Source organism: Typopeltis vanoorti, chromosome 3 (genome assembly GCF_054136105.1).
Source record: "Typopeltis vanoorti isolate ZY-2024b chromosome 3, IOZ_Tvanoo_1.0, whole genome shotgun sequence".
NCBI lineage: Eukaryota > Metazoa > Arthropoda > Arachnida > Uropygi > Thelyphonidae > Typopeltis > Typopeltis vanoorti.
In genome coordinates this window covers 24,805,628-24,827,586 of record NC_143551.1, presented here as the reverse complement: position 1 = coordinate 24,827,586, position 21,959 = coordinate 24,805,628, and the positions used below count along the sequence as shown (strand labels likewise).

The 21,959-nt window shown below is 37.0% G+C and overlaps 1 protein-coding gene across 1 annotated transcript in view; it reads left to right on the top strand.

Moving 5' to 3' along the window:
- The window catches only part of LOC150107998 (uncharacterized), a 58,323-nt gene extending 37,753 nt beyond the window's left edge, over positions 1 to 20,570 (top strand). Inside the window, exon 6 of the mRNA XM_090415520.1 lies at positions 20,336 to 20,570. Within this exon, the coding sequence (XP_090271646.1) occupies positions 20,336 to 20,570 (235 nt within the window). The remainder of the gene's footprint in view (positions 1 to 20,335) is intronic.
- The last annotated feature ends 1,389 nt before the right edge of the window (positions 20,571 to 21,959 follow it).

The following is a 21,959-nucleotide window of genomic DNA, read 5'->3' as shown; positions in this document are numbered from 1 at the left end:
ACCTACAGCCCAACAAAAATTACACTTATAAATGCTAGCATGATTATTCAAGGATCTGAATGGAGTCCACAACAATACTCCAATATACTTTCCCGAATACCTAGCGGCATATTATCAGAATAGTTTCTGATAATATGGCATTAGAGACAGCAAAATATTCTTTAAAAAATAAACAATGCCAAGCCAATCCAAATAAAATCTGTAGAAGACCTCAACAGGCTGCCACATTAAAAAAAACACTGATGAGTCGTAAAGAAGTCAACAACATACCAACCCACATGAACACAGACCACCCAGCAGATGTAACCACACCATAACAGGACAACTGCCACAGTCTGAAATCGATATCAGAATAGAAAGAAGTGACTATCCCCAAAAAAGGACAATCTATTCTCCACATCAACATCAGAAGCATTCAAAAATACTGGTAGAACCTGCAAGCTTATCTCAAGGAAGATATGGAAAACATAGACATTTTAATAATGACTGAAGTATCGACGACAAAAGAAGAGTCCATATTTTTCCAGTTCTCTTTTTAAAGAAACTATTCATAATGTACAGCCTTTCTGCTTCTACAAATTCTGCTGGGAGTTCACCTCGTTCATTTCTTTCCCCACCGTCCAATGTATTTTCTTCAATAAATCCTGTACCAATCTTGCGTTGAAATCTCCACACACTATTGTGTATGTTGTTTTTTTCAGTAATGTTTCTCGTAGGCGTTCACAGAAATTTTCTATTTCTTCTTTGTCAGCTGTTGAGGTGGGTGCATAGACTACTATTATTTTTATTGTTATGAATTCTCCAATTTTTAATATTAGTGTTCCTAGTCATTCAGAATGGATTGTACAAGAAATAATATTTTTAGTAGCTTTTCATTTATGATGAAGCCAACTCCTCCAGCCCTTGTAGTGTTATCTGAGGCTTCCAGGAAAAGTTGGTTGCCATTGTTCCATTTTGCCGTTAATTCAGAGCTTCTTCAGATTTCACAGATAGCGAAGACATCAGACTTTACATTTTGCAGTTCTTGAAGCAGGAAATATATATGGGAGTCAGAAGACAGAGTTCGAGTGTTGAAGGAACCAATAAAGAGGGTCGAATTTCCAGATGGTGGTCTACCTCTGCGAGATTCTTAGCACCCAATGCTCTTGCAGATTTCTCACCACCACCACCACCTTGGTGGAATTGCAAAGACCCGCATAGGACTGGGGGCCTTTTTCATCTTCTACTTGCTAGCATCTTTACAGTGGTCTACAGCACTTCTCCTGACCATGGTTCTGAAGTGCACCTTTGGTCCACGGCTCCTTATTCATTATTCGGAGCTGACCGCTTGGGCTTCCCTCATCCGCCACCCGAGGGACGCGCTTGGTAGGGGTGAGCTCCCCCCCCCCCAAGAAAACCAGGACGTCCCCTTAAACGATTCAACGGTGACTTCTAAGGCCGGAACAGGCCATGCTAGGCCTAAATCTTTGATACTCATAATAATGATGATGATGATGCTGATGACTTTTTATTGATGCACAGCATAATTTGGACTCGATTGTAAAGAGAAATCCATCCAAAAATGGTCAGTGTTTAGACCTAGAAAATGTATATATAAAGGATTGCAACTTTGAAGACTGTAAAAGCATTGAAAAAAGCTCAACTATTCATAGTTTTTTGGAATAAAGTTTTTGAAATGAAAAATGCTGTCGGAGAACAAATGTTTCCTAATTTAGCAACATTAGTTAAAGCTGTGCTGTGCTTCCCTCATTCATCAGCAGCAACTGAAAGCATATTTGCAGCAGGGAAAATAAATAAGAATAAAATAAGAAATCTTCTACAAACTCCTTTGAGGAATGAACTCCTTTTGACAAAAGAAAAATTGAAACATTCATCAGCTACAGACTTCACTATTTCTGAAGAGTTAAATAATTTAGCAAAATCTGCTAAAAATAATGAATAAATACTTCCAGTGTTTTTCTTGTGGCTGGAAACCCTGTATAAATGTAAATAGCATATTAAATAACTGAAAATTTACTGTTACATCATTTTAAACACTAATATGAGACTAAAAATTATATGATAAATAATACACATATGAAGTGCTAGAGTCACAACTGGGACTTCTGTTTTGATGATTGACAACTGCAGCTCTTGGACTCATAGATGACTACAGTGAGGCGAGTTTTAACTTATTTGTTTTCATATTTCTCGTAGACAAATATGAAAACAAGTGTTAGTTTAGCGGTTTTACATTGAGTTCATCCATGATAATAAAGTAGTAATACCGTAAAATGCACTTTCGTTTCATTCACTAAATAGAATGAATGAAATTTTTTTTTTGAGATCTAGTACCTTTTTCCTGCATACCATTGTACTAAATATTTTTGCTGAGTGGTCACTGGTAAAGAAGCAAAATGACCTCTTATTCTTTACATGCTAAGGTTCGTTTCAGCATTGCAAATATCCATGAAATTGTATTTGCAAACTTTCCTATATGATCCTTGAATTTCAATTTAATATGTATTAACCATTTAGAAAAACTATTACACAAAACATATTGAAAATTTTTAGACTATGCAGAAAATTTATAGGGAAGGTTATACAAAATAGCAAGAGATGGAGTTTTCATTTCATTTCATGGAGGGTGTGAAGAGGACGATAGGGCATGCTTGAAAGTTTAGAATGAATGCCTTCATGAATAGTAGAAAATAACATCTTTTCACCTTACGATAAATAGTTAAGAAATCTTGGGAATATAAAAAGAACCTGCAAATAATAAGCAACGCAGGCATGGTAAGGGAGCCAATTGAATAAATTTATGGGAACAGATAGAAATGAGCCAAACACTGAAGTTGCAGTACAGTAGTCAAACCAGTTTTAGTTACGATTTGAGAGCTGGGTTAAAAATAAAGCGACTGATCAAAGATTAGAGATTAAGATATGTGAGTTCTGAAAAGAATTAGTGATCTAAACAGGTAGCAGAATCACATTAAAAGTGTAGACATTAGAAAGGAATTTGACATTATTAGCATTCAGCAATGTGTAAGCAAGGCTAATCTATGTTGATATAGTCACATAAACAGAATGGGTGCAGAAAACTTAGCCGCACAGGTGTTTGTTACTAAGATTGCAGGAAACAGACCCAGAGAGAAATCCATTTTAGGTGAATTTATTCAGTCAGTTGAATTTAAGTGCCTTAAATTAACCAAAATTTTACATAATGACAATATTGGAATATTTACCAGTAACAATTTAATTTGGAAGCAATCTGTTGATAGGTGATGAAAAATAAAGTAAACGTAATCATCTGTTCTAGAATGGGCACCCTCTTGATGGTGTATATCAGGAAACTGACGACGACGAAGATGTAGAGTTTTTAATGCGTATTTTATATACATTCATATTTGCGCAACATTTATTGCCTGTTATTTGAAGTTAACAATTAATGGAAATGTGCTGCTTTGGAATTTAGTCAGGGCATTTATATAATGTTTTTTTTTTTTTTTTTTTTTTTAATTTTAATGTTGATCATTGAAAATAATTAGGAAAGGAAAGTTAGCTTGATTTGTGTGTTTTGTTCCTTGGGAAACTCTTTAGAGGACTCGAGTCGGATTTTTTTCCAACTAAATGCAGGTCGCGAAATCAATTCAGTGGGACGCGTGTAGCATTTTTTGAATGAAATGCCAGCCTGGTTGGCCGAGTTATTAGCGTATCTGCTTTCCAGCCAAAAGGCTGCTGGTTCGAATCCCGCCATGAGCATGGATGTTTGTGATTCTGGAAATACCAGTGGTGGTAGTAAGCAGTAGATGGCGTTAGTGTAGTTGCGGTTAGTTGTAGTTGGTAAAGAGTTGTAGAATAGGTGCGCTCCCTCGATGAGTCTTTGTACTTCCGGGAGGTGTTACGTAATAATAATAATAATAATAATAATAATAATAAATAGAATGAAAAATATAGAATAGAATCTCACAATTTTAGCTTTACAGAACTTGGATTTTGTACAAGCGAATGATAGAATTATTGATGCTATTTCATATGAACAATTACCATGGAAATATTTATCAATGTATGCAACAGAAACAAAACGCCTGTATAAAAGTGGGTGGATCGAAACTGTGAGAAGCAAGAGATTGGTTATTAATGAACCTAATTGCTCTCTTCGATACTGACTCAGGTATTTTAAGGGGGTTCTTATAGGAAACTCCTCAATATCAGGGAGATATTCCACAGTTATTCAAAAGTTAGTCGGATTTGTGATTTGTATAGAAATAATAGCCATTCAGAGATAAAGAAACTCCTTGAGCACAAGACGAATGCGACTTCTTTGGATGCTGAAAAGGCAATGTTGATAATATATTTATGCCAAAAGTTGCTTAGTGGCATGGTAATTCCAATATACTCCAAGTAGTATCATATTTTCAAGGGATTTGATAAGGCCGAATGTAATGGTGGAAAACAGTGGCTCTCATTTGGTGAGAAATAAGACCGAGTTAGGTGTATTTATTATTGAAATTCATAATATTATCTGAATCGACAAGATTTTCAAAATTAAAGATATTCAAGGTCGATGTTCGGTAAGTTTTAATGGTTTCTGTAATATGAAGTTGAGCAAGAGAATGAGTGAAGTGTACTGTTGTCAAATAATGTATGCATAGGGTTGGAGAACAACATTAATAGATAGTTCATTTGCAGAAGGAAGGTGAGAGAACAGGATCTTCTGGACAGCCAATATTGGTTGCACAGTAAGAAAATAAGGAATTAACCACATTCACAAGTACTGTATATACTCTTAGATATCTGGCAATCCATTTGCGGATGTCAAAGGATATGACAACAGAGGGGACTTACTTATCATTCCATTGTACCAGATTATTAGTTTATTCACACAGTTGATACACAGTTAAAACAAGATATCATTTAAACAATATTTGACTAGTGATACAGAACAACTCAGATTCTACCTAGAATCTAAGAATAGTCTGTCGGGTAGCATCGTAATATGTGGACTGTTCTGAGTAGTGCTATGTTTAGTATGTCGTATGGGGTCAATTAGTTGATGTACAATTACTATAAATATTTGGATAGCTTCTTTGAAGTTTTACCAAGAACACAGATAACTAATGGGATCACGTTGGTGTGTTTAAGCCACAGCCGGCCAAAGTCGATTGCCAGATATCGATATTTAATCTTTTTTTTTTTTCATTTCTTTGTTGTTAATATTACTATTACTGTGTATTGCGATATCAATAATCTAAACGAGTCGATGTTCGATAATTGTTCTGGTTGATCTATTGTTTACCAAATGCGGATCAGTTTGTATTCTAAAGTCACAGAGAATTTTTGCTGTTTTCATTTCCAATATTGTCTCTCTTTTATGCTGTCACCAGTTATCAGAGGTTGGAAAACCATAGTTTTTTGCATACATGCCAATGAATTATTTTGGCCACCTGATCATTGCGGTATTTATAATAAGTTTGAGCTAACTTGCTGCAGGCACTGATTATATGATCTACAGTCTCATCTTTCTGATTGCACAATCTGCATTTGCTGTTATTATTGATGTTCAAAATATTTGCTTTGATTGCATTAATGTGTAATGCCTATTATCCAGCTGCTAGAATAAATCCTTGCGTTTTTTTTTTTTTTTTTTAATATATCCATTTTACCCATTGCCACATCTTGCTCACGTAAATTTTATCCTCACTATTTCGAAGAAATTGGGCATGCAAGGGTTTATTTTCCATGCGCACATATCGGTTATTTTGTAATACCTTTTCACAATTGGATTTGCTTCCTGTTGCTTTTAGAAGGCCTTCTTGTGTAATTGCTTGAAGCATTTGTCCAGAGCTACTGTCGAAGTAACTTTTTATGCTAATTTCTTCTTTTCCGCACTCTGTGTCACTTGCAGCAGTCGCCATCCACCTATTCGCCTTAGTAGATAGGAACAACCTGTCAACATCACGTCGTGGATGTAATGCATGATGCATAGTCATCAGTTTTCTAGTTTTGGGATCAAATTTTTCTAGGTTATTGTCCAATTTATTATATCAGCTGCGTATCGGATCACTGGTGTAACCCACGAATTCTTTGCTCTAATTGTCACAATTCGAATAAGTTTCCTTTTCAGAATATTTTAAACTCTTTTGGTATATTCTGCTGATTCTTGTCGTTTAACTTTAAAGTGGATAATATCACTGGCTTCTAAGTTTCCTAAGTATTTATAGTTTTCTTCAGCTGAAACTTCTTTTATATATTTCTCATGGTCAAATTAAAATTGATAGGGTCATTAAATCTTCCTCGTTTAATAAATAAAAATTAGCATTTATCTAAACTAAATTCCATTTTGATATCCTGAATGAAAATATTGACTGCGTTCAGTAAGGAGTCTATTTGCTGGGCCGATTTTCCATATAACTTCAACTCATCCATATACAACAGAATAGACATTTTAATATTATATTTTGGAATTTCATATCCAAATTTCGTTTTCCTCAAAATTATAGACAAAAGTATCAAAGAAATATTGAAGAGCAATGGTGACAAGGAATCCCCTTGGAAATTTCACGTTTAATGCTAATATTCCGGAATCGTTCATTATTGACTATTAAAGTTATAATTAAATTGTAATATATTGATCTTTAATTGACCGTGATTTATGAACATATTATACCAACAAGTTTCGCCGACGGGGCTGATCAGCTCCTTCAGGGCTTATAACGGTAAGAGAAAAAACTCAATGTGGCTAGTACAGAGAAATTGGAGTAACACTATCGTATAAATTAAACATTAAAACAGAAGCCATAACATTACACGCATGGAGCGTGTAATGTTACGCGTTCTGTTTCTTCTATTCCTGCAGTCCGTAGTGTTCGTCAGGGTGATCCTCTACCTCCCCTTTTCTTTAACCGCCTCATAGATGAGAGTCTTCACTCTCTATCTAGCTACTGTTTAGGCGCTTCTTCCTTTAATACTATGGCCTTTGCGGACGATCTTATTCTCGTTGCCTCTACTAAGATAGGATTTCAGGAACTCCTTTACCGGGCAATTGATTTTTATATATATTTGAGGACTTTCGTTAATGTAGAAAAGTCCCGTTCTTTAGCTCTTACCCCCCCCCCCCGGTCTTGAAAAGAAGCTTAATGTCAAGACTATAGGGATTTCCCTGCACGGTAGGCCGTTGCATCTTTGGCCATCCTGGGAGAGTGGTGATAACTCGGTATCATGTTCACACCCCAAAGGGAAGCTCTTCTGTCTCTTCTATTCTACATGCTGGGATCGATTCTTTGAAGAAAGCTCCTCTCAAGCCTCAGCAAAGACTATTTCTCCTTTCCCAATATCTTCTAACTCGCTTTTACCACAAGCTGGTGCTTGGTGGGACATATATCTCGGTATTGTCCCAAATTGACAGGACTATCTGTTCAGCCGTGAGATCATGGCTTGAATGCTGGTTGACACCCCTACTGCATATTTCCACGTGAGGGTGAAGAGTGGACTCGGTGTTCCATCACTTAGATGGCTGGTCCCACGCCTGCGGCTGTCAAGAAACGCGAAGTTAGAACTAGCTTCTTCCCCTATCTGCAAAGAGGCTTTCTATAGCCCATTAATACAAGAAGACTTTACGCGGACTAAAGATTGGTGAAATTATCAAGGTACCTTAACTGGGTCAGCACCCGCAGAACACAAGAGGTGGACATCTCTTCTGCACTGTTCTGTAGATGGTTCTCCTTTAAAACAGTCATATCTGGAGCCTCCCACAGCATGATTGGGTAAGAGATTGCAGAAGTCTCCTCCCTGGGTTCGAGAATATTGACCTTATTAGGACAAGGTTCAGTGCCCTGCCCGCTAGTCCACACAGCTCGATACGGTAGTGACGAGTCAAATTGTAGAGCTGGCTTCATCTACAGTAAGGCATTGTATCATATAGCCCAGTGTGGCTTCTGCACCCATGGGGTCCGCGTGCGGAGGCATGACGCCGTGGTCTCAATTCTGAACAACCGCTTTAAGAACAAAGGTTGGGAGACTGCGGTGGAACTACATTATAGTACCTCCGCGGGTTTGCGTAAGCCAGAATTAGTGATTCAAAGAGATAGTGAAGTTTGGATAGTTGATGCCCCAGGTGGTGGGAACAGGGCTCCCACTAGCCTATAGCCATAATAATAAAGTAAACTGTTATAAATATAATCAAGTTCTAGTTAGTAAGATACGGGAGGAGAATGGGTTTACTTCGAGGTTTACCAGCGCCACCATCTCTTTACATGGAGTATGGAGCGCAGATAGTTATAAGGACTTAAAACAGCTTGGGCTTAGGCAGAAGGATATAAAAGTCCTTTCCTTGAGGGCCCCACAGGGCACACAGGTGGCATGGCGTTGCCACCAGAGAGTGACTACAATGATAAGTAGAACAGGCTTAGGGTAAAACACTTGTAAAGGCTTAGGCCTATATCAAGTCTGGACGAGATATCTGGATGTCATGTAAGGGTAGAACTGTCCATAACCAGTACAAAGATTAATAAAAAAATGTTTGATTGAGCAAATAAAACCTAAACAATGAATAGACTATTAAAGTTATTTTCAGCGAATACATAGAAGAAACCAGAAAAGAACGTATGGTTTTGCTAATTCCAAATTTTTGTAGTGATTGTAGGACCCAGGAGTGTGGGAGAGAACCGAATCCTTTCTTGTGGGCTATCCATGCCATATTTAAGTTAGTTTTTCGTATTTTTGAATTTCTGAGAATCATTTTATTAATAAGGATCTGGTCTTTTGTTCTTCCAGATTTTTGAAAAATTCCTTTTTGTTCAATCGGATAAATCTGATTATCAGTAGTGGTATAAGGAATTTGCTATGATTGCAGTGAACACTTAGGTAGAGTTAGTAGTAATGTTATTGAACGATAGTTACTTGGCTCTGCACCTTATCTTTATCTTTAATGAAGAGAAAAGTGGGCAAGTAATCATCGAGCTTTCCAATGTGACTGACTGCAGAAAATAATTAAATTGTCCGGCTTTCGATCATGTAGACCGACTAGATGATTTAATCAAAATCCATATAGTTCGTCTTTTTAAGCTGCATTCCAGTTTTTTAATTTCCTAGCTGGTGCACTGGCCATTTCTTTTGTATTTAATGATATTTTGCATTTGTTTTTGCTTCCTTTCTGATTCTGTTACTAATTCATGAGGCATCTTTATTATGTTCCATAGGATGATCCCAGACGGACTTAAACTTTTGAGTGTTTATTCTTTTTTCTGGTGTATGATTGTATTTCTCTAGAGAGAGGGGAAGAACTGACGTTGGTTCAGTCGAAATTGCATATTTTGTACATGTGGGTTTATTCTTGCTTCTTATATTTTAATTTTCTATGCAGTCGCTATAATTCTTTGTTCTTTATTTGTTACTAATTTATTATTTGTTATTAATTTTTATTTTTATTAATATTTGCTTTTATTTGATTTTATTATGTATTTTATTATTATTTGTTACTTTATAAACTTTGTTTTAAATTTATTATTATTATTATTATTATTATTATTATTATTATTATTATTATTATTATTATTATTATTATTATTAACGGAGACTACCAGGGAGTCACGGACTCATCAAGCGAAACCACACGCTATAATCAACCACCAGCTATCATACTTATTCTTGAATTTATTAACATTGCTTGCATTCACAACATCCAATCGTAATCCATTCCAATCATACACCACTACAGAATCAGAGAAAAATATAGCCCTCACCCTCTTCCTTATAAACTGAAAATCAATTCCAACGGAATTCATTTTCAGCTTATAAGGATACCCTCTTTTCCTTTCCCCACCCTCCATAAATTTAAAAATTCCATCAACTGAAATCCTGTATGACCATTTCTGAAGTTTTTAAATCTTAATTATATCAATCCTCTTTCTCCTGTTCGCTATTACCTGCAGTCTGCAAATTCTTAAATGTCATGAATGAGTTTTCCATAATCTTGATATACACCCTCTGTCCAAAAAGAAACCGACCTTTTCGAAAATAGAAGAAACTAGTGGCGCCATCTGTTGTAACGTCTTTTGTCTAAAGCGGCAACCTTCATTAGTGTTGTGTCAACTGTTTATGACATTTGTTTCATTAGAAGCCGAGTCATAGTGCCAAAAGTGACAGTGTGTTTTGACGAACGGTCGAAAAATGAGTTCAAACAGAACTGCGATTGACTTTTGATTTAAACATGGTAATAAAAGTTTTACCCAAACGCATCGAATGCTTCAAAAAGCATTGAAAATGAATTGGGGATTATACAATCAACTGTGCACAACATTTTGTCCGAAAGTTTGGGCCATCGTAAATGGAATTCGCGATTTGTTCCCCACAAGTTGACCGACGACCAAAAAATGTATCGAATTAAACACTGCAAAGACGTCATTAAAACCGCTCGTAAGGACACAAACTTCCTTGAAAAGATCGTTTCTGGTGAAAAGTGGTGTTTTGAATATATGCCCAAAACAAGAGTGCTGAGTGGAGACCACCTGAAGAGGGACATCCGAAAAAAATCCACTTGGAGAAGTCAAAATTAAAGCAATGCTGATTTGTTTCTATGATTCCAAGGGCATTATCAAACAATTCGTTCCGCCTGGCCAAACAGTTAATGGTGAGTTTTATCTAGAAGTTTTGAAGCGATTGGGAGCAAGAATTCGTCGCGTACGGCATGAATATGGAGATGCAGGCAGCTGGTCACTTTTGCACGATAATGTACCATCTTATCGTTTGAACATTGTGACACTTTTTGAGCAAAAACCAAGTTTGTGTGTTGGATCATTCGCCATACTCAGCTGACTTAGCACCTGCGAATTCTTTCTCTTCACTCGACTTCATTTGCCGATGAAAGGAAAGGGATAAGACACCATTCAAAACGTTCAAGCGGCAGTACCTAACAGTATTCCAAAAACCGATATAAAAAACTCATTTAACGAATTAATTGACGTGCCAAACGCTGCATCGAAGTTTATGGAGATTATATTAATTGTAATAAATGATTTGAATAATAATAATAATTGGCTTGTTTTATTTTCGATCAAAAGTTCGGTTTCATTTTGGACAGAGGGCGTATTTTTAGCATTCTTCTTTGCATTCTCTCTCCACTATTATAGAATCACAACGGAAAATAGGAGACCAGTCCTGCGCACAATAGTCCAAGTGCAGTCTTATCAAGACATTGTAAAGAGGAAAAATGACATCCTTATCTTTACATGTGAACGGTCGTTTCATCATTTTAAGTATTTTTTCAGTTGTATTTGAACTTTTTACTACATGGCTCCTGAACTTCAACTTTCAATTTGCGAACACCTCAAGATCCCTAGCTTCATTAGTTTCTCATTACATAATCCCACGATTATAATACAACATCGGATATGTAATCATGAAAAAGTGAATGGTTACATTTACTCACATTCCTCTGATATCCATTTTGCAATGCACACAATTCCAGCCTATTGAAATCATTCTGCATGCACTGCATATCAGCAGCATTCATGAATATACCTACCTCTGCATCATCAACAAATAGCTGTGTGCTGCTTGTCAAATCCTTCCCAATATCATTAATGTACAGATTGAAATAACAGTGGATCAAGCACTAATCCTTGTGACACACGACTGGTTATCTTAAACCTTGCAGACTCACATCCCGTATATCACTTTTTGATATCTTTCAGTCAGCCATCCTCTTATCCAATCAAATATTCTATATACCAAACGCATATCCTTCAATTTATGCAACATGCTGTATTCTATCAAAAGCCTTAGCAAAATCCAACACTGTCATGTATATCTATTCCCTTCGCCTAGTTCAATGGTAACATTGTTAGGAATGTGAGCAAGATGCTAAGACATGACCTTCCCTTAGTAATCCCATGTAGTTCATTGTGAAGTTGATCACTATTTTAGATCTCCTGCTGAAAGGCAGCTGCAGAATTCATACTGGAGATCTTAACATAGGTTGGTTGTAGATATTTCTATCATTTTTACCGCGTTATTTGCCACACGTCTCTTGGAAGGGTAACTGGTTATAAAGAAATCTCTATTGTTTTTGAGTTGTTGATTTTGTGCTATTTTATTACGGAATGTGAACAAATTGTGTAAGGCCATTGGTCAGAGCAAATATCAAGCAACTCTACTTCTATCATCACTAGAGGAAGACACGCTAATTTCGCTTTGTTATCATTAAGATCTCGTAGGATGGATGACTTCTCTTGAGCTTCTTGTACTGGCAACTTCTACTAATTCTGCTAAGTTAGAGTGTTTTTGTAATACAGTGCATTATTTGGACACGTTATTTCTTTGTCGCCCCGAATATATCTGAACAGAAAACTGGAACGGTTCGATATTTTCTTGTAAAAGTTTCATTGGTCGCATATTACTACTAACAACAATAATCACAATGAAGCCTGCGTAATTCGGTATAAACGAAGCCGTTTAGTTAGAAAGAACTGGGTAGTTGGAATTCCATTTACGACGCGCATAATATTTATCGGTCCTGTTCAGCTAAAGGTAAGTTAGCAGGCATAATACGGAGATGGCTGGGCTTTTCTTCCCGGAAACAGGAAAATCAGTCCCATGAACAGACCCAAAACAGTTATGTGAGAAGAAGTACTATAAGAAACCATATTGTTCTATAATTTTCCCTATTAAAATAGCATTGCTATCTCACTCTGCACAGTTCAGTTTTTCTTCTAAATGTTCGGTTCTCATAACATTTTCGAAAATTTTAAAATTTCGGTGAACCATTTTCAACGAATTGTCGTTCGATGAATTGTTCATTCGATTAATTACATTTTTCGATGAATTGTCTTTCGATTAATTGCCTTTTCGATGAAATCACCGTATACTGTGCAGTGCTTTCATTATGGTTTTTGATGGATGTTAGCAGCGCTTGTTTTCCATTTTTTTCCTTTTTAGAGTCATTGATATACGAATCTCCAACACTTTTTCTTCTTTCTTCGAATTTTGTTTCCTTAGATTTCGACCTTCTTCCTGATGACTGGTAGGCGCTGTCTGTGTTTGGAGCTTTGATGTTTGCTGTTCACGGGCGCCATTGATTTGACGTGTGTCGATGTGTTACAAGTCACTTTTACGAGTCGAAGAACGGTCATTCATCTATCATCCCACCCCCCCCCCCTGGTTCAGAAGTGGTGGTACCTGACGATTTTTTTGCAATCTGAATTGCAGCATTCTCTGACTACTAACTGAATTTTGTCAGCCTTTGCCTCGTCAAATGTGTCTGCATGTTGAGAATGATAACATAATGGAGAGAAGTAACTGCTGAGATTTGTGAGCAGTTTGTATGATAATTGATCAAGATAGTAGTATTCTGTATGTAACTTATTTGTTATAACGTGATTCTAATATTGGGTATTAATACACAACTTGACGCAGCTAGTTTGCAGTGTGGTACTGACAAATGATGAACTTCGTACATCTGAAATGCTAGATTCTATAGATATTTCTGTTTTTGATAAAAGAAAATGGTTGAAGTAGCAAATGAGGCTACCTTATTTCTATTCTCTGGACTAGAAAAATGATAGCAAGGGTTTCTATTTAATAACATGATTAGATATAGTATTTAGCAACTGCAGTTTTTAGTGGAGTAATAAATGGTTCATTCTAGAATGTAATGAAAAATGCCTTTAATCTATGAGTTGTAATTAACCTCTTATAAATAATGAAGGTACTTTTGTGTATTCTGCATGATAGTGGAATAAAATGCCTAGAAGTAAATAATACTATAAGTATCACTTCTCTGCTAGTCGTTCTTACCACTATGGTATTGCATATAAGTATATTCCTAGATGTAAGGTACTTTCATACTTAACTATAGTATAGTATTTTTACTTTCAAAAAATGTATATAAATTTTATATGCAATGACACAAAGATTAGTGGGATATAATTTAACTTCAACTTCAAATTAAAATGCAGTACTTTACCTGAAGTTCAAGAATTCTGCTAAAATCTTCATTATCTTCCCTTGTACACCACCGGTTATAATTTCTTCACCATTGCTATTCAAAGATACTTCAAAATAATGCGGGCGCTTGAAAGATAGGAGAAAATTAATCTTCGACTATACTCTATATATTAATAAACTTTATTATTCAAATATTATTCTTTGCATTTTAAAATAATAATAATAACTGTTTACAACATATTTTATTATATTATTGATAATGATGATCGTTACAGATGTTTCTTTGCAATTTTACACTCTCTATATTCAATATCAATGGATATAATCATTGTATATTGCATACTTTTGTTACAGTTATTACATACATTACATACATTTGATTTAATACGATATATTACTTACATTTCTTTACGTATGATACATTATTCACATTTGATACTTACATTACATACATTTGTTTATATATAATACATACATTACATACTTTGGTTTGCATGTGATACATCTTGGATGATAACTAATTTCTCTGCTTTCATCCTCGAAGCTTATGTATAAGCTTATCTGAGGATGCAACCAGTTGGCTATTATTTATTGTTTTTTTTTGCTGTGTTGGGAAGCTACGAAATCTATGATTGAGAAATTCGCGCACGCACGCACGCACGTACGCACGCACGCACACACACACACACACACACACACACACACACACACACACACACACACACACACACACACACACACACACACACACACACACACACACACACACACACACACACACACACACACACACACACACACACACACACACACACACACACACACACACACAATGGCTTGGAATGTATTCATGCGTCGCTGAACTGGAAGCCTGAATATATTGTGTATATAAGACTGAATATACTGAACGAATATATTGTGTTTCATTAAGTTTGTATTGTATTTTGGATGCGTGTTTCTTGTTCATAGTATGTCCTTAGAGCTCTTACAGGCTATTGTAGTTTGTAAGGTTTCTGTATTCATAAGGTAATTTGTTTATCATGTCTGGGATGTAGAAGTTTCTAGTGGCCTTTTCGAAGTGATTATTGTATTTATATGTGATATAATTAGTAGTCTGAGGTCTTGTTATTCGGTATGTATTTCTGACTTTTCTGTAGTTGGCATAGTGACATAAATGTTTTGCTGTCAGTATTTTGTGTTCTGACATTGCAATGCATATAAGGTCGTTATTTTCTCTTTGTTCCCAAAAGATCAGTTTTATCATTTTGTACCGTAGCGACATTAATCTATTTAATTTGTAGGGTGCACAGAAAGCATACGTTGTTATAGCGTATGCTTTCTAGTATATTTTGGCATATTGCTTTGTATATTAGTATTTTTAGGCGTTTGTGAACTATGTCTTTTAACCTGTAGAGTTTGCCACTTATTTTTCGGAGTTTGTTGTGTAGATGGTTTATGTGGCTATTCCAGTTCATGTCTGCATCGAAGTAAATTCCAAGTTATCCTATTGTTTCAACCTGAGTGATTGTAGTGGTTTTGCTGTTCTTTGTGTTTTATATGTTGGAAAGTGGATGCCAGATGGTTATATATTTGTTATCAACTGGTCGAGTCAGTGGATTTCCGAATATCATTCATTTTGTTCAAATTAAGGGGATATTAAATCCCACATTGTTTTAAAACCGAATAAGGAACTCAAAGATTGGAATCTTTGAGTGTTATACTAGTAGTCCCAGTACGTAGTATAATTTCAGGAAACTCGTTGCAAAGGTGGGAAAGTTCTGATCCATAATCTGGGTATTTTCCATAATGTAAAAACACATTTCCTAGGAAATGTATGCTGTTATTACATTATGGTGGGAGGTCACCACCCAAACCGGTTTCAACTTTTTTTAAGGCTTCATCAGTGAGTAGCTAGAATGGGAGTTAATATCTTTCATCATCGGCCTTTGGAGTATAAAGATTGCTGAGAGTGAGCAGGTAGAGTAGGACAGTAGTAGGTAAAAAAAGGCCTCAGTGAAACCGTTTAGCTGTAAAACCCAGAGGTTGTGGCTAAAAAGTCTGTAAAATATTAAATCCTTACACCTATTTTAAAAAAAAAATTTCAGATAAATGATTTAATATATGCGCTCGTAAAATACATTTAAATTATCAATTTAAATGTATTTTACGAGCAAATGTATTTTATTATTATGTCAGTAAATGTATTTTACTGACCAGGTGACATCTCTTAACCCCTGTTTTAGTCTAAAACTTAAGCCGGATTTTTTTTCTTTTTCTAGAAAAAAAAGAACACCTAACTACGGGAGTCAAAAAGTAAAATTACTATGGTAATGAAAGCATTTCTGCGTGAAATAGAGCTTGAAAGTTATAAACGGGTTTTTTCTTTTTCTCGAAAAAAAAGAACACTTAACTACGGGAGTCAAAAAGTAAAATTACTGCGGGAATGAAATTTCGTGAATTAGAGCCTGAAAGTTATGAGCGTTTTTTTTTATTGCTTCTTTTACTTTTGGACAGTAAAAGAACTGTCCAACCTTACACCACGAAAAAAGCAAAATTTGGAGGAAGAATCTGGACCGAGAGATGCCGCTCACAAGTAGCAGCACCGCCTCGCTGTAAGCCTTCGCAGCCCGGGTTCTCAGATCTGCCCCTCCTATATGAACTGTAAGAACTCGTGAAGAGAGAAAAAGAGATAAAAAAACAACAACAGATATTACATTTTAAATGATTATGATTGGTATGATAATTGGTATGGGATGATTAAGCCCTGTCTCAGGACACAGAGGATAGGATGTTTGCACCATTTATTTACAAACCTCCCATCCCTTAGTATATGCCTTTCTTGTGCGAAAAGGCTAGGTAGTTAGAAATAGATCCCGCTGAGTATTCTGGCTTATATAGTGTTTTCATCGCTGAGTTGGGACATTTTCAGAACTTTCCAGATGTGATACTTGATTAAATTGATGAGAAAAATTGTAAATTTCTGAATTTTCTTGACTGGTGGGGGATATTGCAGGTACAAGAATTCCTCTAGTGTAAGCGGCTGGATTACCAGTACTGCGCTTAATCTATGCCGGACAGGTCGGGCGGGGGAGCACAAGTAAAAGAAATGTCCCACCGTTTCAATGCTCTGGCAGACGTCGCAGAAAGAGTCGCACGGTCTTGAATTGTATCGGACATAACCAGTTTCACCGGTAGCTGACCATAGGCTATTCGCCATGCCAGGTCGCGGTGAAATGGCTGTCCCCAACTATTTCTGATATTTTGAAATAGTGTTTCCATGTTAGTTTCTATATTTGTCGTATCACATCTAGAAAGTTGAAAGAACTCCAATATCTCTTGCTCGTGGCTTTAATTTTAGGATTTCCATCCCTTCTGGTTTAAATTTTTTTAAGCAGTTGGCATAATGGATAATACCATTCTGGCACAACCTCTGCCCTGGGAGCAGCATGTCCCGTGGTCCCAAAGTAGGGGAGAAAATGCCCTAGAAAGTATGTAATTAAGGATGCTGAAATATGGTTAGATTTCAAGGCATTCCCTATGGTTTTGAGAGTGTTTGTATAGAATAGGCAGATTAATTTCGGAAGTGTGAAACCCTGTTGATTGGTTTTGAGTTTTAGATATTCCTTTTTAAACTCATGCTTTCATATATTCCAAAAAAAATCTATTTGTATTTTGTAAAGTTGATTCTCTTGGTTTTTTTTTATATTAGTTATATTTATTGTGTGCATTTCCATGGGGATTATTACTGTTTTTATTATTACTGTTTTTCCGTAGAAGGAGAAATAATAGGGTTTAAAAGGTTTTAGTTTCTTTTCGCACTCTTCCCGCAATTTCTAGGCAGTACTGGGTTCGCCGTGGATGGGACGCCTAGCTGTTAGGGGCTGATTTTGCGGGACTAAACCACAAGGAAGGTTATTTCTATGGAAATTTCCAAAAATTTTAATTTTCGTCTTTGAAGTGTTAACGCGAAGATCACTGGCCATGCTGAAGTTTTGAAAAATGCCGAAATAAATGTAGATGGACTCAGAGTCTCTGAGCGTCGCCAATGCATCATCGGCATATGCTATACTTTTGCTCTATTTGGAGACTAGGGTTCCTCTAACAGCAGGGGAGTTATCTATTCTTCTTATGAGTATACTATATATCCATAAAAGTTATGGATATATATTATAACAGACCGATAGACATCGTGAACATAATTTGCGAGACAGCACTTTTGTCGAACAACAATATGAGGGGTTTACTGATGTGGTAATACCAGCACATCCAAGACTAGAAGAAAAAGTGAAGAAGAACTGATAAGTATAGGGATAGAGATTGAAATTCATCGACTTTGAAGGAGGAAAGCAACGACGGTTTCAATTGTCACAAGAGCGCTAGGAGCAAATCCAATACATTTATAAAATATCTGGAAACTTTGAGCTAGATATAACACCATCTGAAGTCCAGGACTGCATTTGTAGGGACATCTCGCATTTTACTACGTTATGAATTCGATTCCTAGGCCTTTGGATAAGTCTGAATTGAACACATTTTGTTGGTCAATGATTTCATAATTTGTATTTCATGTTTTTGACTGTGGACTCTGTTAACTGAATATGATAATAATAAGAAGAAGAAGAAGAAGAGAAGAAGAATTTACCTAGCAGTATACTTGAGTGTAGATCCAATATTTCTCAGAGAGGGAACTATTTGTAATTTCGTAGCCATATTTCAAAAATATTTAAAAAAAAACATATTTTTTAATATCAATTTTATAATTTTGTTTTTCAAAATAATAGGTACTTAAATGTTTATTTTTCATAGTAGACATGAACCCATGCTATTCACGATAGGATAAATTAATACAAATTTGCTTCTTTTAGGGATGACTCTATGACCTGAGGCCACTCTCCTGAGTGAAAGTATAAGAATGTATTGAGTAGAGTGGCAATATTTATGTGCAGTTCAATTGTTTGCGAGTTATCCAACACGTCTTGAGGTAAGGTACACGAGTATCTTTTTTTTTCATTTTTGTTGTGAAAAGGAAAAATATATAAGTTGTAAATATTTCTACATTAGGAAGGATTTGGTATACCTCCCCCTTTGCTTACTTGAACGGAAGAAATTTTAACCAATATTTCATTTAGTTTGATTAAAACGAAAAATGAAGAGACCCATAAACATAAAAACTTCCTTCCATGGCGCCTTGTCTTGCATATGTAGCTCAAAGAAGTATAAGCGCTAGTGGACTATTCAATGCAGAAAACGTCGTAAAATGTAACATGTACTACACGTACATAAGTATTGAAAATATAGGAACGATTATTCATCCAAATTACCCTCAGAGATAGATTTACCCTTAGTAAATCTATCAGGCCGCCACTGAATGGATGAACGGAAGACAAATTTAATGTCAGTCGATGTGTAAGTGGGCAGTTTGACCTAAATTAATTCTGTATCTCGAATTCTTGCATAATATTATAATTAAAATAAGTTATCTTCCCAGAGATAAAGTTAATGGATTTCGTTTTGAGGTTTCGAAAGTCAACTATGATGCGAAACCACTGGCAATGAACATATTACCGTTTGAGTTGTATATTCTGTCGTTGGTCTTAAAAACACAGTAAATACATACTCATCAAAAAATATTAACAAACAGAACGAGGCACAAATGTTAGACTGCAAATTCTATGTACGGAAAATTAATATGTTCCTACGAGACAGGAATTAATATTAGTTGATAAAGATCCTAATAAAAACCAAATCCTACTAAAATACAACAAGTTTAATAAGCTATTAGACAAAATGGCATTCCCACACAAAGAAACACAAGGCAAGCTTTCCAGACAGAATGCCCGGAGCACTAAACTACACAAATGTGATTGTTCACTTATTCGTATTGTGGATTCCTTCAGCATTTTAAAGATGAAAGCCCCATTTTTATAATCTCGAGATACCTGTAAACCTTTATGTGTCGTATCATTGGCTACCCAGCTTCCTTAATAAAAAAAAAATTTCCAACGAATTTCGAAGAATACAAAGATATTCCAGCCCAGGAATTCCCAGAAGGCATAGTACACATTTTCAAACACAAAATTTCATCACGCTATTTTACATGGAAATAACAACTATACCAACATGCTGAAGAGAACGCAAGGGATCAGCACTATCACGTAACCTATCAAAATTTTATCTAGAGCATTTCGAATAAACAATCTTTATTTTCAGCTCACCGTGGTGAACTAAACAATTCTAAGAAACATCATTAGACTATCAGGTGAAAAGAAGTACTGTTAGAGAGCTCCTGAAAGACTTGTGAATTTTGTAGATTTACTAAGTGATTTCGTATATTTAATTGTGCATTTTAGTATATTACTGTAGCTTTTTAGTGTAATTATTGACCTATACTGTTTTTATAATATAACTGCAGAAATGTTATTAGTTTTTCAAATCTTAAAAATGGCGCCAAAACTCGTCGTAACAAGGCAGTTTGTAAACCTCAAGTTGTTGCTACTGAGGAGAGCGTTTGGTCTCATGAACAAAAGTACTGCTGCAGTAGTGATGATAATTTATCTAAGGATAAGTTGACAATAGAAACATATCGATTAAAATATATTATTAGAAAATATACGGGAATTGGAAATGGTGGAAAAACGTTTGACTAAACTTAGAAAGGATAAGAAAAATAATCAGAACGAGAACAGGGGAAAGTACTGAACTTGGTAATCAAAATATTAATAAAAACAAGGTAAGTCAGCTAAAATCTAAGAAAAAGGAGCTAATATGGTATGGTTACTGGATTTTAAAATTTGCGCTAGCTGAGGGAGTCACCACTTCTAGTTTCCCGGGAGCGAAAATTATAAATATGAAAAACGTAATTGGAAACCGGAAAAGAAAAGTAAGAGATAGTAGTTCGGGTAGGTACAAATGATTTAAGTAGTGACAAATACAATATGAGAGAAGATATGAAAGGTCTGTTAGAAGAAGCGAGAGAGAAATGTGAGAGAGCAAAACTTGTTAGATTACTACTCAGATATGACAGTACTGACTTAAGAAGGAGAGCGATGATAGCAAACCATTTCACGAGCAGGCTGTGCAGAATTACGGATGAGAATTTTTGATGTGTGCGGTGTGTTTGATAGCAGAAAACACTTGCATAAGAACGATGGTCTGTCTGCACTAGAATTCACTTGATATCAGAAGCATAGAGAAATTACTTCTTGGTATGAAATCTAAAGCAGAGAGTCATGGAAACTATATGATCAAGAAATTAATGGAAAAAATTTAGTGAAAGTTCATCTATGTTATGCAAACATGATAAAGATATGAATATCTTCAAGCATGGTTATATATGTAGCGAAGGGTTCGAAAAATATGCTTTAGGTTCGGATGTTTTAAGTATGACTAGGCTGAAAAAGAGAAAATTCTAGAACAAGACCAAATAGATTGGATATCTAATTATAATAATAAGCTCGGTGGTAATTTGTTATGTCTATACACAAATGCTAGGAGCATTAGAAACAAAGTCGTTCAGTTCGTTGCTTTTGGTGGGGGGGGGGGGGGGTGGGGGGGGGGGGGGGTGGGGGGGGGGGGGGGTGGGGGGGGGGGGGGGTGGGGGGGGGGGGGGGTGGGGGGGGGGGGGGGTGGGGGGGGGGGGGGGTGGGGGGGGGGGGGGGTGGGGGGGGGGGGGGGTGGGGGGGGGGGGGGGTGGGGGGGGGGGGGGGTGGGGGGGGGGGGGGGTGGGGGGGGGGGGGGGTGGGGGGGGGGGGGGGTGGGGGGGGGGGGGGGTGGGGGGGGGGGGGGGTGGGGGGGGGGGGGGGTGGGGGGGGGGGGGGGTGGGGGGGGGGGGGGGTGGGGGGGGGGGGGGGTGGGGGGGGGGGGGGGTGGGGGGGGGGGGGGGTGGGGGGGGGGGGGGGTGGGGGGGGGGGGGGGTGGGGGGGGGGGGGGGTGGGGGGGGGGGGGGGTGGGGGGGGGGGGGGGTGGGGGGGGGGGGGGGTGGGGGGGGGGGGGGGTGGGGGGGGGGGGGGGTGGGGGGGGGGGGGGGTGGTGTGTTC